Source organism: Myxocyprinus asiaticus, chromosome 14, assembly GCF_019703515.2.
Source record: "Myxocyprinus asiaticus isolate MX2 ecotype Aquarium Trade chromosome 14, UBuf_Myxa_2, whole genome shotgun sequence".
Classification (NCBI taxonomy): domain Eukaryota; kingdom Metazoa; phylum Chordata; class Actinopteri; order Cypriniformes; family Catostomidae; genus Myxocyprinus; species Myxocyprinus asiaticus.
The window spans coordinates 14792016-14817979 of NC_059357.1; the positions used below are offsets into that span (position 1 = coordinate 14792016).

Here is a 25964-nt window from a genome sequence, read left to right on the forward strand (position 1 = left end):
TTGGTGCGAAACAAACTGGTTCAAACAAATAAGGCTGGACACTGGAAACAAAAAGTGTTTTCACTTCAACACCCCATCTTGCGCAAGCTGTGTAACTACTGTTGCTCTCATGCAGAGAGCTCTAAAGCTCGCATGCAGACTCATGAACACGCACAGGAGAATAACGGTCATTGATCATTTTTACTAAATAATACATTAGATTTCAGTTAGTTTCGCACCAAACCTTATCGTATGCTTTCATAACAATCATGAGTCTCATGGAATAATTTATTAGACTTCTGAATTATACTTTTATGTCCTTTTGAAGCTTAAAGAGCATAAACTGCCATTGTATGACATCACTGAGCACAACATTTTTTCACAATTTCTCCCTTTGTGTTAATAAAAAGAAAGAAAGTCATACAGGGTTATAACAACACAGGAGTGAGTAAACAATGACTGAATATTCATTTTGGGTGAACTAATCCTTTAAGATTTTGACAGTGTTTTTAGGTAGCCTAAAACAGTGTGTAATTAATATTGAAATGAATTACATAACAATAATAAAATAAAGTATTTGAAAATGAAAATCACGAGCAAACCGTACAATGAACACGGTGACTAGATGAAGGGGCACGCCCTAGGAACCACCCAAGACAGGTAACCTCGATCATGTGACCAAGACGGGTGGTTCATGACGTCATGTTCGTTCTGATCCATTCTGGTCTGTTGATGTTCGCGACGAGGAGTTGTTACAGGCGAGAGGACTCCAATTTCAGCAGTTTAAAACCTGTAAGTTACACTGAGCTTACTAAACCTGTTGCTTTAACTTTGTTTTCTCAACAAAATTTTTCGACATAACAAGATTTTGTGATGTGCTTCTGAGTGGTCAAATTCTGTGAGGTAACAACCTGTCGAGGATCATTAGTATTAGCGTTTTAACTCGCTTAGCGAAATGTCATAAACTCCGTTAACTAAGTCTTTCTTGAAAAGAAAGAAAGAACTTTTATAACAACACCCGCCGTCTTTTAGAGTAGAATATTGAAGTGAAGCCATTTTGCCTTGCTGCTTGTTGACATAAACATGGGATGACAGCTACAATAATGCCCTCTCTGGTTAGTTAAAAAGACAGTGTTTGTGATTACATGGTCTAATGATAAATACGTGTTCTCAAAGGCGGAAGTACTTTTCTGCTGGGTTATTTAGCGTAGAACAACTCTGAAGATCACACTTCGCTCAGCGGTTAGCTAAGTAGCTAATGCACTGCTAATGTAATCTCTGTTGTATTGAATATTACTTTAGTGCAGTGCATTGTATTGTATGTTTCACAACTGTGCCTACGATTCCACTTTGTTCGTGTGCCAGTAAGTACTACTCTATTATATTCTGTTGTAATCTATTCTACTCTATTCTGCTCTGACTGCTTTAGTTCTATCAGTCTGTTGGGCACTAGTATGTTGTTCACTATAATGAAACCTAAGGAGATGTTCTTTCATAGAGTTCATTTTAGATGATGTTACATATATTAGTCTATTGGATATGCATTTGAAAGACCCTGCATTTTTCCACTACACTGACACCTGATGATGCTGGAATGGCAGTATGTAATTTAGGGCTGCAGCTAATGACTATCGTGATAATCTAACGATTATTGTGATAATCTAACGATTATTAGAACGATTATTCGACTATTCGGGCGATTATTGCAACGATTAATCATTAGCTCTTAACCGATTATTTTTAGATTGTGCCTCAACTTAAAAGGTTGTATTAAATGTGCTTACTAACAATAAAGAGGGCAAAGTAATCTTTTAAAAATATCTCTAAATTACATTCACTGAATTACAAGGGGGAAAAGTATTTGGATTTTTATTGTTTAATTCATTAAAAAAAAAAAAAAATCCCTACAAATAAATCCTATTGTTATCAAGTGTTTTTGACTTGTTTTCTATTTAAAATGATCTAAAAATCCTTAAAACAAGATATATTTATAATATAATAATATAAGGTATTTAGACTTGCGTTCAGAGAATGTATCTTGAATGTAAGTGTATTTAGTATATAAGTGTATTTTGTCACTTGGTTATACTTCTGCCATTGCAGTTAAGACAAAATATACATTCAAGATACAGTACTGTGCAAAAGTCTTAGGCACATAAGATGTTTCACAAAAACATTTATCTTAAGATAGTTATGTATATCTTCAGATTTAGTGTGTCAGTAGGAAATATAAATTTTAGACTCCCAAACATTACTTTTGTAAATAGATTAGATTAGAATAGAAGAACAAGGAGCCCTACAACAGATGTCATTGCCCCCACAGACCCGCTACTGAACATCGAGTCAGTCTGGGATACATGAAGAGACAGAAGCAATTGAGACAGCCTAAATAGAAGAACTGTGGTGAATTCTACAAGAAGCTTGGAACATCCCATCTGCCAACAACCAAGAAAAACTGTGTCCAGGTGTACCTAGGAGAATTGGGGCTGTTTTCAAGGCAAAGGTGGCCACACCAAATATTGATTTAGCTTTTTTATGTTTACTGGACTTTGCATGACATTAATTGATAAATGAAAACTATTTATGGCATTATTTTTGAAGACATCCTCACTATGCAACATTTTTCCCAAGTGCCTAAAACTTTACAGTACTGTAGATTCTCTGAAAGCAAGTCTAAATAACTTACATGTTGCTTCTCAGGTAAATGTAACTTGTTTTAAGGATTTTTAGATATTATAAAATATTATATTCAACATTCTCTGATAACATTTTGTTTTCTTCTGCAGCATAGCTCCTAAAGTAAATGTACGTAAGGAGTTTTAGATATTTATATTGAAAAACAAACCAAAAAAGACAAATAATGTTTTTTTTCTTTTTCTTTTTTTTTTTTTTGCATTGTGTAATGGGCTAAGACTACACCCTATCACATTTTTTTCCCTTGATTTCGAGCCATCTTTAACTCACAAAAAACAAACTCTCTCCTTAATAGAGCTTGAATTGCCGATTTTCTTCGAAAAGGTACACACTGTGACACACATATTATGATTCACTACGTCACGAGCCATCACGTTATAATCTAACTGCAGCAAGCGCGCAAGGGATGAGCGTCTCCGCGCGAGACGGTATCAGCCAGAAGAAGTTTGAAACTCTCTCGCATTGTTTTTCACACTCATATAAGCGGCTCTGACCGCACAGAGAAATGCCAGTTTCGGAGTGTTTGCTTATTATTTAACCCGCTTCCTTATTATTTGAACTTTATTAAAGATGCATTAAAGATATAACGCCGGGGTGTTTCCTTTTTAGACCCCCTGACAGTCAAGTTTTGCTCAAGCGTAACGCCTGGTATTGCTCCCCTTTATTTCACGTCACAGCGGCACTGCTTATGTATTTACTTATCATGTATTTTTATATTATAATTCCCTCATACTTTGCGATCTACATCACCTTAATCTGTTTGGAAAGTTTGGAGTGCGTCTGGACTGTTAGCTGTTCTTTCTTCCTCTCCTCAATAAAGCGCAAGCTGAAGTGCTGCTTTCCCATGTCATTATTAGCGTTTCAAATGATTTCATGTTGCGTTAAATGAGATTAACCGACTATTCAACAACAACATTTTTTGTCCACAATTTTTTATTGTCGATAACGTCGACTAATCGTTTCAACCCTAATGTAGTTGTAAAGAAGAATGGAAAAAAGGAGCAGGACACACAGAGAACAAAGAAAGAGGATCTGCATCTTGATAATTCCAGCTTCAGGGTGCTGCATAGAGCATGTGTGGAATTACCAATGAAACAAAGACTACTTATGTCCCATACAGACCTTTAGAAAAGAAGAAAGTAGCATTTTTAGTTTGAATGTTTTGTTAAGCCCATTTTCAATGCTTGGTGTAATTTGTGTCCGATTGTGCCAATAACTCAAAGTGCTTGTGCATTGATGATGCTTGGTACGAAGAGTCACATGGTGCAGCTTAATGCATAATCCGCTCTCTACATGGAGTCCATTGTACAATCTTTCTTAATGAACCGTAAACTTCTCTTAAACAAAGTGAGCAACTGCTTTGAAGAATGGGCTATAACAATCTATGATTTACAATTTACTCTTTTCAGTGGAGCAACCCGCAACTCATAGAAATAACATTTCCGCGAACTTCGCAGAGAAGATTGTGTGCAGTTGTTGTGGTATGTCCAGGTCATTCTGTGTGATCAATGAATGCTCCTATGTATTTTCCTCATTCTTTTAAGATAGCAAGCTCTTATTCCCACAGCTGTTCCAAGCATAACATGCTAAGAGAATGGTGAAACAGCGCAGAGACATTACATTCCATGAATGCCCTCTAGACACAAGATTGTTGAATTTTTCCAACAACTTTTTAATGAATTGCCTAATTGTTTCCTGGGAGTCATTAGTTTAAGATATCTTAAATATACAGTGCATTCAGAGTATGAATACAAGTATTCAGACCCCTTAAATTTTTGCACAGTTGCAGCCTTATGATAGAAATGCATGATGCTTAAGATAAGGGATGAGTTGTGGTATTATGAAATGAGACTGAACCTCTGCCTTTGAGCGTTTGTAGTCATAGCTGCTGATCTGATATCCATAGACCTGCTTGTTTTACAACTGTGTCTCATGAGCGTTCCATAGCAAAATGATGATGATCTGGAAACCGAACATCTATTCTTGCCATCACATGATTCTCATGACTGAGTAAACTATTTTCTAGATCTGATAAATTTCAGCTCATCGTCACTGGGCATTTTACCCCCAATTAGGGCTGTCACTATTATGAAATTTGGCTGACCAGTAATTGTCAAACAAATAATTGCTCTTATGACAATTAATTGTCTGGTTTTTTTTTTTTTAGGGCTTTCAGGATTATGATGATTAATTTTCATACAATTTTAGTCATAGGTGTGTGTGTGCTAAAACTTGAAGAAGTAATTTATTCATATTTAACATGATTTGCTTTAAATCATTAAAAACTAATGACATTAAAAGTAATATTTTAAATATCAAAATATTTCAAAATTCTTAAAATATCTGTCTCTCTTTTTGGTCAACTTTAGTCTTGGTCCATTTTGCATTTACACTGTTGTTGTTGTTGGAACCCAGCCAACCTGAATAGATAGTATATTAAATATATAGTAAAATAATAATAGTAAAATATTTCTGTCCAAAATTCTTCACTTTCACACGTTACACTGTAAAAAAAAAAAAAAAAAAAAAAAAAAAAACTTAAAACTTTACGGTAAATTACCAGCAGCTGTGGTTGCCAAACATTTACCGTAAAAAAATCAGATGACCATATTTCTGGCTATATGGGATGGAATTTTCATGCCTGTATATTTTACAGTTCATTACCATTTATATTATTAAATTATATAAACTTGATAAACTAACATTCTGGAACTATAAAAATCTGCTTTTCACTTTATAATGTATTTTTAATCACTGTAGTAATTGCAGAAAGTCACATGATGACAAAGTTCATCGATAGTGGCCCTTCCAGGAGCAATGACCAATAAACATGTAGAGACAGTGCTCAGCTGCACTCACACAAACACTAAACACCATCAGAGTAACACGTGTGAAATTAAAATAATGTAATAAACATGAACTGAACTACATCAAATATAACACGGAACACCCCAAAGTACATAACTGATATAAAAAATAAGAAGAAACATAACTATCCCATAAAATAGAATGAAATGTGATGGGTCACGCAGAGAATTCTGGGAACACCTGATTGTTGTTTTTTAACAGTAATTTTAACAATAATTTACCGCAAAAGTGCATGTACTCTCTTTTTAAACAATATAACTTTTTACTGTTAATTATATGGTAAAATGATACTTTTTACATCTAAAAACATAATTTTTTACAACATTTTACCATACAATTACATGCATTGTCTTGTTAAATTTATTAAAAAAATTTATTGTACACTGTAAATAATTTCTGTAATTTTAACGGTAAAGGACTGTAAAAATGCTACAGAAAAAAGCGTTAATTGATTAACGAGTATTAACTGTAAAATGTACAGTAGTAGTAGTTTTTACAATAAAATGTTGTAAAAAAAATTTTTTAGATGTAAAAAGTATGATTTTCCTGTATAAAAATTTACATTATATTTAACAAGAGTACATGTACTTTTTACAGTAAATTATTTTTTAAATTATAGTAAAAAACAATAATCGGGCATTCCCACAATTCCCTGCATGACCCATCATATTTCATTATATTTTATGGGAATAGTTATGTTTCTTCTTATTTTTAATATCAGTTACGTACATTGGGGTGTTCTGTTTTATATTTAATGTAGTTTAGTTAATGTTTACTGCATTATTTAAATTTCACATGTGTTACCCTGATGGTGTTTAGTGTTTGTGTGAGTGCAGCTGAGCACTGTCTCTACATGTTTATTGGTCATTACTCCTAGAAGAGCCACTATTGGTGAACTTCATGTCATCATGTGCTCTTCTGTAATTTTTATGGTGATTAACAATACATTATAAAGTAAAAAGCAGATTTTTACAGTTTCAGAAGGTTAATATCAAGTTTATGAAGTTTTATTTTACTGTAAATTGATCAGATTTTTTTTTACAGTGCCAGTGTTGTCATGTAAATTACAACAGTTTACATTGTAAAATGTACAGGTTGTTCTGTAAAGTTGTTTACATTTTTCTGTATTTTTTTTAAATAACTATTCTGGCAACCACAGCTGCCAGTTTTTTTTTTTTTTTTTTTTTTAAAAACAACAGGATTTTTTTACACTGTAAATTTTAAAGTAACTACCGTTAACCAATTAAAAAAATTTTTTACTGTAGCATTTTAACAGTCTTTTACTGTTAAAATTATGTAATTTTTTTACAGTGTACTTTAAGGTTCTCAGATTAAACCCACGAGCCCTTATTTCACATGAAGACAGACTTTTGAGATTCTGTGTTTCTTTATTCTATCATCTCCTTAGAAATAGAATAAGCGGGCGTGACACAGGGCCCCTCTGTTTCACTGTGTATTATTAACACTCCATGCTTGAACCCACAAAGACAAATAACATTTGCTATTACACGATCGTTAAAGTAAAGTGAAACCAAAGGACTTTGTGCTTACTAAAATCCTTGTTTATATTCTCGTGGGAGTTTGCCGTGAACCTCCGCAGAAAGCGTGTGCATCACTGCGCTTCAAATCCGCTTAAGAAGCGGTTAATCTTCACGTGCTCTTCAGGAGCTGCACTCACTACAGTGAGACTGTTGGAGTGCAGTTGAATAAGACGTGTCATTCATTCCCTTATTTGGATAGTAAAATGTGTTTGGAATTTGAATTGCACAATAATCACATTTATTTCAATAAATCCACAATGGATCTGTAAATGTAACTTTTACTATTCCCATTGTTTTTAAAAATTATTCTTATTTCCGTTACACAGACATTTACTGTATTACAGTAAAAATATGCTATTTTACAATGTTTTTTATTTTATTACAATTTATTAAAAATGAAAGACCTTAATGTATAAATACTTCACAATTTTGATAATATATTATTTTCACGTTACTGTAATGATAATATTATAATGACCATCTTTATTCACATTTAGATAATTAGAATTTAATGTCACGATGGAAAAACTTAATGGCCCTTAATAGGCTTCATATCCTATATGCACAATATAATTTCTTATTTCTATTGATTTTAAAGTAAAATATGGCCAGGACATTTTCTTGATGGGTGTTGTGAGAATCACCCTAATGCAGATTATTGTCCTGATTTGGATGGATGTTTGCTTTCTTTGTTTCTGCTTCTTCCACGTAGATAAGCTATAGAAATGTAATGTAAATTTATTTATGTAACAGAAATGTATCCTCTACCATTGTACAAAGGAATCTAATTGCAGTGTAGCTCTAGTATTACAGCCTCTCTGGGGTTGTAAAGTGAAGAATGATTGACAGTGTCTGAAAGAATTCAGAATAATACTTGTAGATTTAAATACTGTTGTCTAGAGTATATGTAATACAATAACTGCTGTACTTCTAGTTGTGTTGTAATGTAGCATAATTTTGCAGTGGTTTGTAAATGAAGTAATGGTTTGAGAAGAATTTGATGCACTTAATTGTGTCTTGTTTGTATTAACTATTTACAGTAAATGCATCAGACTTGATCGCAGTGAAATGTGCCTGTCAACTGAGGTTAAACATGCTGATGCGTGTCTCAGAACTCCCTCTTGTGCAGTCATAAGGGTTCTCAATGCCTCCCTTCCTTCCTTTTGGTTAATGCAAAAAAGACTGCACTCACAAAGCGAATGCAGCTTAACCACAGTGTCTGCTTTCAAACAGAAAATCGCACTGTCCTTTATGTAGCACTTTTTCTGTTTTGGGTTACACTGAAGATTTTTTCTTGTATTAATCTACAGTACATTTTCCTAATTTCTTCTTGTGCTTATGGTGCAAGTCCTATCAAATGTATTTTTGTTTTCCTTTGTCTCCATAAAACAGTCAGTTCCCTTTTGTGTGTGTGAGTGTGTGTGTGTGTGTATATATATATATAAATGTATAAATGTTTTTCTTTTTCCCCACAGACTTTCTCCCCTTAGTGCATTGGGTAGAGAGCAGTGCATTATGGGGGAGCTTTTCCGCAGCGAGGAGATGACCCTGGCCCAGCTCTTCCTCCAGTCTGAGTCGGCCTACTGCTGTGTCAGTGAGCTGGGAGAGATCGGCATGGTGCAGTTCAGAGATGTGAGTACATACCGATCTACCCCAGCTTTGTTTAGGGATGAACATTTTAGAGTAATTTTGTAGTCGAGCACTCTAAACCAGATCGATTACTCGTAAATTAAAATGTAAGTTAAAAATAACAAGTATGAAACGTACAAGAAATTTATACAGTATTTTGTTTTATTCACAATCGTTACCAAGAATGGTTTCAAAATAAGATAACTTCAACAAATTCTGCTTTTCTTTTGGGGGAGAAAAATTAAATGAACAATATGCATGAACAAAAATGGAATAAAAAAACAGGAAAAAAATTCCACTCACCCGGAGCTTACATAAACGATACTGAACAAGTTTAGATGCACTTAAGACTCCAGGGTGTTTGCAGAAAGCAGCATTCTGAAATGTCATTTAAATGAGAATGCAGATTTCCTTATACCGTTTAAGGGATTAAGAGAAAGCGGTTTAACATTTAAGTTTCCCCTCGAGAAGGCGGCTTAATGTGGCCATGTAAATGCATGAGGGGCATTCTGATGGGTGTTTGAAGAGTGTGCATGTGCGTGAACAGACCAAATAACAAACGTCATAGGATGGAGCCCAACAACAAGTCAAAACAGCGGAAAGAATTCAAAATGTCTCGGGAGTACAGTGGGAAAAGCACATACACTAAACTATACCCATTTATACACACCCCACTATAGCAGCGTGTTTCCTCTGCAGGTCACGTTGCAAAGTTAAGGAAACAAAAACAGCAACAACTCTTGAATATCTGGAAATAAAGTGAAGCAACGAATAAAAAAATTAAGTCTTCCTCAGATGCCATATTTGTTATTTACACAAGCATTGCGGGGAAATTACATTGCTGTGGAGAAAGCTGCTTACTGACCGAGCCAGATGTATACGGGAGTAAAGAGATCACCCGTTATACAGTACATGCAAACCGGAACATCTCGCAATAACCTGCTTTCTTGCAATAAGCCGCTTTCTTGTGTCCATGTAAACGTAGTTACTGACTCCTTTAGGGTAACACCCACATATAAACTTTGAGTCTACTGTCTATATGCTATCACATTTTTATAATTAGGGGCCAAGCTCCAAAGGGGCACAGAATAAGGGGCACAGGCCCCTATTGCTTTTGTAGGTTTTCTTATTATTATTCCACCATTAAGTCTATGGCAGCCCTGACTGAGATGGGCATGACTAGCCCACATAGCAAATTTGAGACCAATAGGACAAACTCCATAGCGCCACCACCAGTTCAAAAATGCACTTTTCTTTTGTGCGTATCTTTTCAACCATTTTTTGAACCATTATTTTTTGTCTGATTAGTCTCCTCCTGCTTATTCAAAAGGACCCATTCCAGTGTCCACCATCTTGGATTATGATGTTAACGGTTTAAAAGTTTCATGTCCTTCAAACATTGTCTGATTTGTCCAAACAAAGGCTCAAAATAATTTCCAGACTGAGCCGTACAGAACTGACCAAACATCGTTTTAATTTTTGCTACTGTTCAGAAATTACGCCAGCACGAAGTTAACAAGGTCAATGTAAAAATGGATTTGAGGCTGTATCTCAGCAGTGCTTTGTCCTATCAAAACTAATTGTGCTTGATCAGGACCATGATCTGAGGGTACATGCAAAGTTTAGAGACAGTGCCACCTATGGGTCAAAAGATGTGAAAAGTGGCTGTCTTTGCACATAACTTCTTAACCGTATGTCCTAATCATGTATCTTTGGGGTCCTAATCAGGTGTCTTTGGATTCCTTGGGTCATGAGGATTTCAACGATACCATTTTTTCCAACATCAGCCATATAACCTCTCCGCCATGTTGAATTTTATGAAAAAGTAATGTATATTTTAAACACTTTGTCCTATTTGAATGAAAATTGGAAGGTGTCTTCGACATCATGTCCTGAGGGTACCTGAGCAGTTTGAAGACAGCGCCACATAGTGGTCTAAATGCTTAGTCAATTTAAACAAAACTTTTTATGTATTATTGCTTTCTTGTTCTATATCTTCTGAAATTGGCAGAGATAAATTTGTAAATGTATGTATTAAGTAATTTTTTTTAATTTAAAATCTGCTGTCTCTCAGCTTGGTATGTCCCTTTAGCACCAATGCAATGAGTGGCTGTGCAGTTTAGTGGTCAGTTCACTGTACCTGCTAGCCATAGAGATCAAAAGGGTCCCCGTTTCTAGTCCAGCTCCAGGCAGCTTTTAAACTACACAAGTTGCTTAGTTAATTTAAACAAAACTTTTAATGTGTCATTGCTTCCTTATTCTAAGTCTTCAGAAAATGGCAGAGAGAATGTTGTTTTTTTTTTATGTATTTTTTTATTCAAAACCTTCTGCTCTTAGTTTGGAATGTCTCTTTGGCACTTTTGAGCCATCAACTCAATGCCCCAGTGGTTAACACATTGGAGTACAGGTCAAAAGTTTGTGAGTTTGAGTCCAGCAAAGAGCAGTTTCAAAAATGTTACTTCTGTGGATCTGATTCTGAGTCTTCATATTGTGCTTACTACAATGCAGACTGTACTTTATTGCATAATTCCTGCTTCAATTAAAAACACTAAGCTCTAACAAATGTTTCTCAGCAATAGTTGTATATTCTCAACCTAGAATGTCTCTTTGATGTCAGTCAGACTTGTTGATTGTGTGGCGCAGTGGTTAGAACTTTGGGCTTCAGGCCAAATGACTGGGTGAACCATGGTTCGATCCCGCCTTGGCTGATTTAAACCTTGTGACTCTGTTGTGCAGGAGCTTTTCGCATTGGGTTTGATGAATGGCTTTAGGGTTTGGCCCTGGTCATTGCTGCTTGCAGCTATATTTTCACATGTTATTAAGAAAAACAAGTGGTGAAAGTTGGCTTTTTATAAAATGTTTCAGAGGGAACAGTGTAATTCAGCGCTGCTTATGGCAGGCAAATGCGGAAATGAAAATTAATTTGAGATATTCAAGAGCATTTTTAATATTCAACTTACTGGTGCAGAATGATTACTTGATTAGTTAATTACTCATACACATCGCTAGCTTTGATTATGTGCTAGTAAAGACGTGTTGTATAAAAGCAGAACAAGTCAAGTCTATTGTCATTTTAGCCGTATACACATACTGCATATTAGGGGTGTAACAGTTCTAATTTCTTACGGTTCGGTTTATATCATGGTTTTAGGGTCACGGTTTCGGTACGATTCGGTATTTGTTATGTTCGGGGGGGGGGAATATTACTGCCAAATCCAAAGTAAAAATATTCTATTCAGTAACACTTCAAGAGATTTGCCCTCACTACAAATCACCATGGTTTTACTACAGTAACCATAGTTTAACCATTGCATTTGTAGTAAAATCATAGTAACCACAAAATTAACATGGTTACTGTCATGGTTACAATACTATAGTAAAATCATGGTTACTATATGGAAACTACAGTATTACTGTTATAAATCAATGGTTAATTGTATCAAAACTATGATTTCTGCCAAGAAAACAATGGTGACAGCAGTCCTTGTTATTACAGTCATGGTTACTACAATATTACTATAGTAAAACCATGGTTAGTTTTTGTTAGGGTCCTTAAAAAAAACAAAACGGAAAAAAAAACTCTCTAATTACTAACTCAAAATTTTAACTTAACACCTGCATTATTACGCTACATTCATCAACATAAAGTGCATTTCAAACTCAACTCATCGTATATTCAACTTTCAGAATCTATACATCACTATAGAAGAAATAAACTTGTTATTAAAATGAATATGAGAATGGATCATAACGCGACTTGAGTATTTTAATCACGTGGAAATCCCACATCTTCATCAATGGAGTAAGGGCAACATAACTTAGTTTGGCTATGAACACCCCAAGCACTTCAGTTCTTGTTTCATGTCTGTCCAAACTAGCACCGAGTGCCTGCTTAAAGACGGAAGGGAGTGTCTGTGTGCAGTTTCTGGCTCACCTGCAGCTCTGTGCGCAACACGCGCTATATATCCTCGGGTAATGTCAGCATAAATGGATAATCAAATATTGATGTATTACCAGCATATGGCACTTGCGTCAAGCAATGTCTGCAAACAGTGCCTGTTTTGAAAAGTGTTTTTACCATTGCTGTTATTGACTGCATAAAGAAAAAGTTCCCAGACCGGAGACTTAAATGACGCAGAAGCTTCTCTCTTGCGGCTTGTTTTCTCCGCTTGCCATTTTGCCAACTAATGTGTGCAGAACTGTGATGTCATCAACTGATTAACTAACAGTTAATAGGACAGCTTCTCTCTGTAGAAAGTTGACCCACGAGCCATACAGGTGCATTAGCAGAGGTTACAACTGCATGTCTATTTGGCGCTTTATTTTCTTCGCCAAACTGTATGATCCAGATGTGTTATTAAACTAGAGAAGAACCGCGGAGCAAATGCTTACCGAACTATGGTTGGCAAACTGTACGGGTCTTTTTTTTTTTTTTTTTTTCACCGAGAACCGTTCCACCCCTACTGTATATAGAGAATAAAATGTTGGTTCACCAGGTCAAATGTGCAAATTACGGAGTACGTTTACATGGGCAGTTATAATCAAACTACCGTGGGTTTTTACATTGTCGAGCTACAGTCTTCATTTCTCTGTCCAAGTATACATGACACTATGCACAATCGAATAGGTGACTTAGGAACTGAGAAAGTGATGTAGATGTTTTCCGGTTGACCCTTTGTGTTATAGTAGCGCATCGAAGAAGTCCGCTACACAACAGCCATGGAAAACTTGACATCCACATGCATTTCTTACATTATTTACACCTTGATTTTGGTGCAGTTTAGATGTACGTAATCCATTTATGTGATGTTCGATGGTAGAAGGCGACGCTAGTTGCTCCTGGATTGTTCTAACAATACAAGGTCTGGGTAGCTCAGTGGTAAAATATGCTGGCTACCACCCCTGGAGTTCTCTAACTCGCTAGTTTGAATCCCAGGGCATGCTGAGTGACTCCAGCCAGGTCAACCAAATTGGCCCAGTTGCTAGGGAGGGTAGAGTCACATGGGGTAAACTCCTTGTGGTCGCTATAATGTGGTTCGTTCTCGGTGGGGTGCGTGGTGAGTTGAGCGTGGTTACCACGGTGGATGGTGTGAAGCCTCCACATGCGCTATGTCTCCGTGGCAACGTGTTCAACAAGCCACGTGATAAGATGTGTGGGTTGATGGTCTCAGATGTGGAGGCAACTGGGATTTGTCCTCTGCCACCTGGACTGAGGGAATTGAGCATTCCAAATTGGGAGAAAAAGGGGAAAAATCCAAAAAAACAATACAAGCTCTGCATTGCTTCACTTTCATCCTTATAAACTCTGTGTAAAGCATAATAACAACATTTAAACTGAAGAGAGATGTTGTGAATAGATGATTAAGAAAATATTTGGTTTGTTGATTATTTTCCTTGTGATCATTGGTAATTGTTGTCTGTGTACTTCAACATTTCTTCATCTGTACCTGTCATTTGCTTCAGGCCACATATTCAATAAATATATTTATGCTACATTCTATGAATAAAATCCACATGAAATAAGTAAAGAAGCTGTTATAACCACTTGATGATAATTATAAATTAAGATATGTGCCGTAGACAATGTGTAATTTGTAATGTTTACATCCTACCTTACAGTACTACCCTCTTTTATTGTATTTTATGATAGAATGTGTGAAAATAGTCCACGTAAGATCATTAAAAAGTATTTTATACTTGTTTTATAAAAAATAAAAAAAGACATTTATTGCAACTGCAAAGATGGTTGTTGGGTGATATATGTTTACATGTATGATATGAATGTTACTATTGCAGACAGATAGGAGAAGTAGTCCATAGAGAAAAGAATAGTAATTAGAGGCACATCATTGTGACATGTGAATGATTTACAGACTGCTGATCTGTCCAAACGTGAACAAAAATGTGTCCTTGTATTATAAACGAGATAAATTAGTCTCCAAAGGGCACTTCAATGGGAGAACAAATATGATAGCTATGCTGTAAGATCACTTACAACAGAATTTCCAATAAAAATGAATGAATGCCCCACACCTTTCAGCCCTCTAAAACTCTCACAGTGGATGGTAAAGTTTTCGAAGGGAATAGGGTATAGAGACGATCACTTCTGAATGATACCTCTGTTTCTGAGCATGCACATAATGCAGAGGCTTATTGTGGACTCATTGACGTGTATACATCCTCAACTGAACCCATCTACAATTGCATTTCCCAGGTCTGTTAGTTCAGTTTCACAAAAACCGCACTGGTACAATTTCAGACAGACTAATGCATTTACAAAAAAAAAAAAAAAATGTGCTTTTGTCCGACTGAAATCAGACTTTTGCGAGTGATTTCCTCTCATAGTGGAGGGCTGCGCATAGAGTAAAAAAAAATCTAAATCTAGATTTTTACCTACCCCTACTAATGAACTGTGAAGTGATTTTTTTTTTTTTCTAACCATCATTTTATGTTAAATATGTAATTTTAGTTAATTCATTAAAATACATTCTCCATCTGAATCGTAAGGATAGTTATCTAGGCCTAGTATAGAATTTTAAGAAATAAATCAGAATTTTTGAACACCCCTTTTTGAATTCTGGTGGAATGTTGGTCAATTTCAGTCCCCATTATTTCTGACCTGGTGCTGCTCACCCATCCTTGAACCCATCTAGTTAGTCACATCAACAATCCATTTCTGTTGTTTTTTTGTTTTGTTGTTTTTTTTTATAATGTATTTATTTAATATGGATTATTTTTTTGCAGTGAATATGACCTTTATGTTCCCCATACAACTTTTCTTCACACACCAGGGTGTGAATGTAGCTTCCCTTATCCCTAATTATTCACCAAAAAGATATTAATCAGGAATTACAGGCCAATGTATTTTTCTCTCTTTCTTTCAATTGCAGTTGAACCCAGATGTGAATGTTTTCCAGAGGAAGTTTGTAAATGAAGTCCGTCGCTGTGAGGAGATGGACCGCAAATTAAGTGAGTTATTTAGTCAGCATTGCTGATATAATGAATTAGAAGTCACTGCAGACAGAGCAGTTCTGATTAAGTCCAGTGGAAAGAAGTCAGGTCCAACTTTATTTCTGCTTTATCTTAATTTCTTTAAGGATTTGTCGAGAAGGAAATAAAAAAGGCCAACATACCTGTTGTAGACACAGGGGAGAACCCAGAGGTCCCTTTTCCACGAGACATGATTGACTTGGAGGTACAGAAACTGTTCAAACAAAGAATTGGACTGTAAAAGAAAAATAGAAATACTCAGCTTGCATCTTGGGTTAAAATATGTAAACTTCATTTAACTCTAAAGTAGTTTTCAAATGGCTCTTGAAGGATTGGAGAGCAGCAAATTACATGTGACCTTTTGACCTTTTGTAGGCCACCTTTGAAAAGCTGGAGAATGAGCTGAAGGAGATCAACACCAACCAGGAAGCCCTGAAAAAGAACTTCCTCGAGCTGACAGAGCTCAAGCACATCCTCAGACGAACGCAGCAGTTCTTTGATGAGGTCTGCAATACTTCATCTCTTAAAATCATAAGAGTTTCCTGTGGTGTTATTCAGACAATGGCATGTCATATTCTGGTTTTATGTGAATACAAAAGAGCAGCCAACAGCAATCAATAGTCAAACGAATGCACGGACAATAACACAAACAACGGAACCAAAACATGTTTTTTCCCCATGTCTGTGATAATGTTCACCCTGTAAAAGACAGATGCATGTCTAACAGATTGAAAGGCCATTCTCTGAATTCCTGGTCACATCTCAGCCACTGATGATGATGTCAAACTGCCCTTCCCAAGACCAGTTCTGCAAGGTGTTCGACTACCTATTCACATGTTACTTGTAAATGTAAAAAACAGCCTTTTGTGTCCGTGATAATTAGTTCCTACCCGGGTGTTACTTTTTCCATCTTTTAGCCTGTTGGAAATCTTTGATCATATATTTTGGTGCTTCCTGAACACTGATCTGAACTTTAACATGTTAACATTGTGATTTATTTACATGTTGTAAAAGATCATTTGAGCGTAAGCAGTTAAGTTGTTAGCTGTCTTTTAATCATTCACACTTACACAAGCTTGGGCTCTCACAGAGACTGGTGGTGGACTGGTGGTGGAAGGGTGGTGGGTGGTGTGAGGCTTGTGTGGCTTAAAGATCTGGGCTAGTAACTCAAGGATTGCAGATTTAAACCCCAGAAGAAGTTGATTATGAGCTTCCACCCTTGAGTAAGGCACTTTACCCAACATAGGTTGTGCCTGTAATACATTCTTTATTCAATAAATGTGTCAGCTAAATAAGTAATTATTAACTAATTAGATTTGCTCTTGGATACATCAGTCTGTTTAATAGTTATTATAATGAAAACATTTACTTGACTTAATCAAGGTCACAGAAAGTGCTCTAAATGTGCAATGTACATTAACATGTACATTGTACATTAACAGCATTAAGCACTTCCCTCTCACCAAAGAGGATGTTTGAGTAATTAGAGCATCTAACCATGTTAAATTGCATAACAGCTTAAAGGGATAGTTAACCCAAAAATGAAAGTTCTCAGATCATTTACTCACCCTCATGCATCCCAGATGTGTATGACTTTCTTTTTTTCTGCTGAACACAAACGAAGATTTTTAGAAGAATATCTTAGCTCTAAGGTCCATACAATGCAAGTGAATGGTGACCAGAAATTTGAAGCTCCAAAAAGGAGATAAAGTCAGCATAAAAATAATCCATAAGACTGCAGTAGTTTAATCAATGTCTTCTGAAGCGATCTAGTTGGTTTTGGGTGAGAACAGACCAAAACATAACTAGGGATGCACCGATCTGATACCTGGATCGGTATCGGCACCGATACTGACGTTTTTAGACAGATCGGTATCGGTCTGACAAATCCGAATGGCGCTGCTCTGTTGACAAACACATAAGCACGCACAGCCTGGTGATGCACTTGTGGCTATTTTTAGCCTTCACAGCGGTGTGCAATATTTGAGCACTACTCGCAAACAACATCTCAGATGTAGATGCTCAATAGTTCGGTTCACTTATAATATGAATTTAGAATGGCACCGGAGGTGCATTTTACCAGAATTTGATTAAGAAGCAAATTAAATTCTGTAAACTCACCTACATACAGACACACAGGACTTCCTGGAGATTTCAGAATGTCAAAATAAAAGCCAGATGGTTTTAAAGTTAATGGTGCATGATTGAATATATTACTGTTGTATTTAAAATTCTAAAGGTCAATGATAATGACAATAATAATAATAACAATAATAATACATTTGCATTTATATATATATATATATATATATATATATATATATATATATATTTATATATATATTATAATTTCACTGCGAATTTACTAAAAAAAAATTACTGCGAATGAAAAGTGGACTGATATCTTACAACTAAATTGAACAAAAAAGAGATCTGAATCCTGTAAAGTCCAGATACAAGTTGAAAAATATTAGCAAAGAAAATTGGCTTCTTTTCTACTGAAGACTTCCACTGGAATTACTGTTAATTTTGCTGCTGCATTATCCAGTAAACTAGTTAACAATAAAGATTTTCTTAATAGGCTATACATTTATATTGTAATAATGTGTAGTTAGAGGTTTGTTTCTTTACATATTAAAGAGTACCCCCAATTAGTTCCACACAATAATGTAAAGATATTCTAAAAAGATTATGCTGGTATCATAACACATTATAACAGTGGTATCGGATCGGGATCGGTATCGGCTGATAATGAGATTTCAGATATTGGAATCGGATCGGAATTGAAAAAGTGGTATCAGTGTATCCCTAAACATAACTCCTTTTTCACTGTACAACTTGCCATTGCAGTCTCTTGGCACGATCATGATTTCAAGCTGGATTACACTTCCTAGTGCTATAGAAAGTGTAATCGAGCTTGAAATCCTGATCGCCAAGGAGACTGCTGTCAAGATGTATGGTGAAAAAGGAGTTACATTTTGATCTGTTCTCACCCAAAACCAACTGGATCACTTCAGAAGACAATGAATAAACCAATGGAGCCTGGTGGATTATGTTTATGCTCCTTTTTGGAGCTTCAAAGGCCTGATCACCATTCACTTGCATTGTGTGGACCTACAGAGCTGAGATATTCTTCAAAAAATCTTTGTGTTCTGCAGAAGAAAGAAAGTCATACATATCTTAGATGGCATGTGTATATGATGAGAGAATTTCAATTTTTTGGGTGAACTAACCCTTTAAAAACCTCATTGAGATGTTAATTTGGTTTAGTTAGTTTTAAGGAAATTCTTTCTTGAAACAATATCATTAACACTAGGAAACCATAATGAACTTTGGCTAATTCTGCTAATTATTTCCAGTGGGGGAGATAAATGAGAATACAAATGTTTTTTTAATTTTGTTTCCCTTTCTATCAGATGGAAGATCCTGCACTTTTGGATGAGTCATCAACTTTATTCGACCCAAATGAGATCGGACGTGGTGCTCCTCTTAGGCTTGGGTAAGTAGTGGATGCTCTGTGTCTTATTGAACAATTTTTTTGCTTCAACATAGGGATGCTCCACACATTTAGGTTTACTATGTTGTCTGGACACATTCTTCTGGAGCATTTTCAGTGCTGTTTCTACACCGTTTTACCTCAAAAACTGCTTCCCATAAAGACACCCATCTGCTTCTCATATAAAATAAATGGTTTACTGTTACTGAAAGTAGACTGCTCAATGTGTGCACATGGTTAATTAAAGCATAAAAGTTAATAGGTGTGTTTTCATCTTAAATATTTTCATCTGAAATTGCTATTTACCACAATTATGGATTGCACATTTTCTCTATGCTGCTTCAGGTGTTGTCTGTCAGGTTTGTCATTTGTTTATCTTTGCCACAGTTGTAGCAGAATCCAGAACAGGTCTCTTAAACACGCTACAAAAGGGTATTCAAGGATAGGAAACGCATGAAATGTTTAAATGGTAGTCATATGGTTATATCTGTATTTATAGAGCTGTAAAATTCACAGTATACTGTGGAAGGGTTTGTTTATAGACTTATGTTAGAAAGATTGAAGTAATAAATGGGAACCTTACATACATTCATTTACATTTTACATTTACATTCTAATGTAACTGGTGCTAATGCCACAGGGGTTTGTCATTGATCTGGATCAGTAGTATTCAGTGCCTTTAATATCAAACATAAAACATACTCAGCATTTTTTTTTTCCTTTCAGAGCACTAAGTGAAAGGAAAGCACCATGAGAAGGAGAGTCAAAGGGAAAAAAAATAGAGAGAAATATCAGTACATAAGTGTCATCAGTTTTGACACTGTTCACACTATGCCCAGATCGTAGGGCAGCAAATTTGCAGATTTGCACACAATGTACTGTATCCACTACTTTTTGGATACAGTGAAGTAAGCTTTTAAAGTGGTGCAGAATGTTTTTAGGGAATGCCAGCTTCAATATTCTATTATTTGGATATTTCATCCAAAAGTCTGCTATTGGAGAAGACTTACAGACTATTTGACTTAACCTTGACACTGGTTGCAGGTTTGTTGCAGGTGTAATAGGCAGAGAGAGGATCCCCACCTTCGAGAGAATGCTGTGGAGAGTTTGTCGTGGCAACGTCTTCCTGAGGCAGGCAGACATTGAGGACCCACTTGAGGACCCCACCACAGTAAGTGCCCCAGTCAGATGAAAGAGATACTATGTAAAGTCATAGATTTTACTTTTGTTTAGTGTTTTTAAGTCTTTTATTGTGTATTATAAAACATTGCTAGATACAAATGTCAGCTCATGTCACGTCATTTTCATTTTGGGTTATTACTGTATTTAGGTGAAATGCACATTTAAAATAAACACTTATGTTTTTTTATTTTTTCCAGGGAGATCATGTGCACAAGTCAGTGTTCATCATTTTCTTCCAGGGAGACCAGCTGAAGAATAGAGTGAAAAAGATTTGTGAAGGGTATGATCATTTCATTGCCAATCAGGAGATTGACATTAATTGAATGTCGGTGGTTACTAAATGTTTGCTTTCATAAAGCATTCATTCATTTTTATCAGGGACAGATTGCTAATTTTAACTTTTGACCATTTTGTTAGGTTCCGGGCATCTCTGTACCCTTGTCCAGAGACCCCTCATGAGAGAAAAGAAATGGCAGCCGGAGTGAACACTCGCATTGATGACCTCCAGATGGTAAAAGATGCACGCACATGCCTTCTCTCTCACACAGACTTAAAGGCTAAAAGTAAAATTCAGTTTTCCATGTGCTACTATGTCTCAGGCATGTAACGTAAATTTTGTCATTAGCACAGTCCACGCAGACTGTGCGCATGCAGCCCAATTTCACTAGACACTGCGTATGCGACTGGTGTTGAAAAGTATCACAAAGCATTCATAGTGTGCATGCATCGATAGCGTCCATACAGGCAGTGTATACTTTGAAAGGCTAGAGCACTCGACCGTGCACAAGATGTAAAGCCACCTTTTCAATGTCGCCGACATTCACGTTCGACTGTTGTATTTCTCCCCCTAGCTGCTGTCGTGATAAACTGTTATTTTGCTCGCAATGGATTCTATTCATTAAGGGAGAACTTAAGCTACCAACGGTTAACCTCAGAATGACATTACTGTGTGTGATTTTTGTTGCGCAGATGGATAAATTGAGAGAAGTTCATGTTTTATATTCACTCAGTATTTGTTAATAGTATTATTTATTTTAAGACTGTTTTTATATTTATTATTATGATAAAAAAAAACAATAATTCAGCAAATAGAAAGCAGAAATTCATAGATGTGATTTTTAATATGAAGGTTTTGCATGTGCAAAATAAATGATGTACACATTTACTGTAATTACAAAAGCTTTGAGCTCTATTTGCAACATAAACAATAATTTCTGACTTCTACATTCATAATTGTCCAAAATACAGAAGTAGCAGGCATTTAGAATAAAGTTTAGGACAAAATCCATTGATACTTCTCTCTTTGCGCTGATAGTTTTGAAGGAATACATCACATCCTGTCGCCGTTTGCATATGGTCTAGTCGCTCAAGTTGAAATATTTCAATGCAGCCAAAGCTCAAATCAGATCTGAAAACGTTGCATCCAGAGATGATCGCAAGCCCACGCAGCCCCCATTCAACTGTCCATCGGAAAACAACATTTTCCTATGGACAAACATTACATATTTCAGTTTTTACTTCTTTGGTAAAAAAAAAAAAAAAACTCCTCAGTTTGATCAGAGATTATTACTTCAGGATTTAGCTATAAAACGATAAAGAGGTGGGGATGATAAAGCTTAATACTCTTTAGCTGTTTACCAAGGGAAAGGGCCTCTGCTAAACAGGAGAGCTGATGCACTCATTAATACATGCCATCATTGATGTGATATGACCGAATATCTTATGAATACTAATTAGATTAGACTTTCAGTTTCAAAACTCTGTCCAGCTGCTACTGTTTATGTGTGTGTGTTTATCTTGTTGTTTGTGTTGTGCTTTTATCTCTGTATTTCTTCCTTCCTGTCGTTTTTCATAAGGTTTTTCAGTCATAATCTCATATTATGTCCTTTTTATTCACTCTCTTCAGCAGAGGTTGTAAATGAATAGACTGTAAAGTGTAGATTGATTTGACTGATTTAGACCACTGGCTGCATCAACACACAGTTGCTGTTTTGTCAGACTGTTGAGGGAATCTCAACAGAGGTATTAGGGGCTACTACTGGGCATAATGAGCGACTGCTGGGTGGTGTTACAGCACTGGGTCTTGGGGAGAATCTCTTGGAGTGCCTTATTTGGGCAGGAAAACTCTGGGTGAGTGTGTCCTCGCACATTTACGTAGTGACCATATCTGCTCATCCACACCTACGCTCACACAGTTTGCAGCCTCACCACATGGTGGGGCAGTTTATCCTCCTACTTTAGATGACTTCTATTTTTATATTAGATTTGTTCAGGGTCTCCCACATAGAGAAAGTTTTCAGTGTCAGGCAAGTTTCCTGTCCGAATTATGACGTGTTTAATGCAAAAGACTTAAATACAATTTTTACTATTTGTTTTTTAGGGGCATTTTTGTTTTTCTTTTTACCTTAATGAGGGGCATGTTTTTCTAACATAAAACACAGTGTCAGTCAGTCAAAAATGGTTAATATCGCTGTGCTTCTGTCCTAGCTCTAGAGAGAATGCACATTTAGTATGCTTCAGTACTCAAGAATTCTACATGTCTTGTGTGTCACAGAAGGGGTCTCTTAGACATGTTATTATGGATTACATTAATCCCAGACAGGGCGAGTTTGTCTGCGTGTCAGTGTGGGCTAGTCTCCATATATTTTTCCAGTGTGGGTGAGTGTGTCTGATTTTAGAGTGGGCAGTTGAGAATGTGCACTTGGACTTTAAGGCTGACACTGTAGCTGTCTGACATGCCATTGAGGTACTGGAACACTTCCCTGGCCACTCCTGAATGATTGAGAAATCTGCCTTACTTAAAAAAAGACAGATGCATGCATTGTTAACTCATTCTCATCGACTGATCAAAAACCTCCCTGAATGGGACTGGAGGCTGATCAAACTCTCTGAACCATAATTTATCGACAGAAGCATTCTTTAGGGACCATACAGAACACGTTCTTGCATTTAAAATAAGCAACAGAATAGAACAAAAGGCAGGTGTGTCAAGGTAAATTTTTTAAAGTTGAACTGTATTTAACTTAACAGTGTGTCTCCAAAACGCAGCACTCATGGTTCGAGATGCTGAGGAAAAAAAGTGATGGAACAGTCAAAGACTGTTTACATGTTTACATAGAAAAAAATATTTAAAAAATTGACCGGCAGATTCAGACCAAGAATCCACCTGTGCTCTTTCAGCTCTAATTATGCCTTTATCACTTCAGTGATCCTCAACCTTTATACTTAAAGGGATAGTACACTAAAAATATAAATGCTCTCATCATTTACTCACTCTCATGCCATCCCAGATGTGTATGACATTCTTTCTTCTGCAGAACACAATTTTTAGAAGAATATATCAGCTCTGTAGGTCCATACACCATGCAAGTGAGTGGTGATCAGACCTTTGATGCTCCAAAAAGCAGATCAAGTCAGCAAAAACATAATCCATCAGACTCCCATTAGTTTAATCAGTGCCTTCGGAAGTGATCCAGTTGGCTTTGGGTTAGAACAGACCAAAATATAACTCTGTACATCTTGACAGCAGTCTCCTTGGGGATCATGATCTTAAGCTTGATTACATTTCCTATAGCGCCATCTAGCGCTCTGCGCATGCGTCGAGCACTAGGAAGTGTATTCAAGCAATCAAGAAATTCAAGAAATCATGATCATGCCTAGAGACTGCAATGGCAAGATGTACAGTGAAAAAGGAGTTATTTTTTGGTCTGTTCTCACCTACACCTATCATGTCACTTCAGAAGACATTGATTAAACCAGTCTTATGGATTACTTTTATGCTGACTTTTTCTGATTTTTGGATCTTCAAAATTCTGGGCAGCATTCACTTGCATTATATGGACCTACAGAGCTGATATATTCTTCAAAAAATCTTTGTGTTCAGCAGAAGAAAGTAAGTCAACACATAGATGCCTGAGGGTGAGTAAATAATGAGAATTTTTAATTTTGGGTAAACTATCCATTTAAGCTCTTTTCACTCTGCCTCCTTACATTCTTAACTACCAGCACAAACTTCCTGTTTTGACGACAACTCCTCTGTGCTGTTTTCCAGGTGCTAAATCAGACAGAAGATCACAGGCAGCGAGTGTTGCAGGCGGCTGCTAAGACTGTCCGTGTGTGGTTTATCAAAGTGAGGAAGATGAAAGCCATTTATCACACTCTGAACCTCTGCAACATTGATGTCACCCAGAAGTGTCTGATCGCTGAAATCTGGTGCCCTGTGTCGGATCTGGACTCCATTCAGTTTGCACTCCGCCGAGGCACGGTGAGGACACTCAATCGAATCCAATCGAACAGCGTGTAATGCTTTTCTGACCACTGCTTGCATCATTTTTCTTAACGTGAAATGCAAAAACAATAAATTACTGCCAACTAAAGCCTTCATTTGCCAAATAATTAATTAATAATTAATTATTTATCACACATTATACATTTGCACATATACAGTGAAATTCTTTTTTTTCACATATCCCAGCTAGGCTGGGGTCAGAGTGCAGGGTCAGCCATGATACAGCGCCCCTGGAGCAGATAGGGTCAAGGGCCTTGCTCAAGGGCCCAACAGTGGCATCTTGGCGGTTCTGGGGCTTGAACCCCCGACCTTCTGATCAGTAACCCAGTAACCCAGAGCTTTAACCACTGAGCTATCACTGCCCCAAAATAACTAAGGACACCGCATCTACATGCACTTCCACAGTCAATTCGGGATGGACTTAATTATTAATTTAACAGTTCAATCAGTATCCTCTAGTTTCAAACATTTCAAACCAAAAATTTACTCCATTTACTCAATTAATACATTACTTGTATTACACATAGATAACTAATATTTGCATTATATTCATGCTGTATAGCCATAGGGGAACAGGCTCCCCCAGCTGAACCTGGTTTCTCCCAGGGTTTTTTATCTCCGTTAACTAACATCTTATGGTGTTTTGGGTTCCTTGGCACAATTGCCTTTGGCTTGCTCTTTGGGGACCTAAAGACAAATAATTTTAAGGCATGATTTTCAATTACATTTTTCAATGAAACTGCTCAATGAGGATTCGGACATTACTGCATCATTTTCTGTAAAGCTGCTTTAAAACTATGTGTATTTTGAAAAGTGCTATATAAATAAAAATGACGCACACACACACGCATACACGCATACACTGGTTGCTGTATCTTTAACCTTTTTGATCTTAAAGGGGAAGTATTTAATTTCCTTGGAACTGGCAGCACCAAATGGAATTGCACAAATAATGACTTGTTTTCAATCAGGTTTCCCGTCTGCTATTGGTTGGACAGATAGCCAACTCACATCATTGGTTGAGCCAATGTTGTGTTGTCGGTCTGGATTAATAGTGCCACAGTGTTTATACTTTTTGGGGGAATCAACTTGCAAATGGCTTACTTTCATTTGTCTCTGCTTAATAATTTGGGATAGGAGAAAGTATTTCAAGATCAAAGAAACTGCACACATCACCTTTAAGCCAGACATTCACCAGAGGTTGTTGTTACAGTACCACTCAGTGTATCCAGCAAATCCAAACTGCAACTCAACTTCCTTTTGTTATTATTACATTACTCTGTAATGAGCACATCAC

At 36.4% G+C, this 25964-nt stretch overlaps 1 protein-coding gene across 3 annotated transcripts in view; it reads left to right on the top strand.

The window, feature by feature from the left end:
• The first annotated feature begins 656 nt into the window (after positions 1-656).
• Positions 657-25964, top strand: part of LOC127452372 (V-type proton ATPase 116 kDa subunit a 1-like) — a 39255-nt gene continuing 13947 nt past the window's right edge. For 2 of the 3 annotated variants that reach the window (XM_051717804.1, XM_051717805.1), the window contains exons 1-10: positions 1177-1343; positions 8558-8714; positions 15602-15680; positions 15809-15906; positions 16077-16205; positions 19118-19200; positions 20242-20368; positions 20577-20659; positions 20797-20890; positions 24431-24643. In XM_051717804.1, the coding sequence (XP_051573764.1) occupies positions 1300-1343; positions 8558-8714; positions 15602-15680; positions 15809-15906; positions 16077-16205; positions 19118-19200; positions 20242-20368; positions 20577-20659; positions 20797-20890; positions 24431-24643 (1107 nt within the window). In that variant the 5' untranslated portion in view covers positions 1177-1299. Of the gene's footprint in view, positions 772-1176; positions 1344-8557; positions 8715-15601; positions 15681-15808; positions 15907-16076; positions 16206-19117; positions 19201-20241; positions 20369-20576; positions 20660-20796; positions 20891-24430; positions 24644-25964 lie in introns of those variants that run through there. The other variant, XM_051717806.1, reaches the window with a different exon arrangement.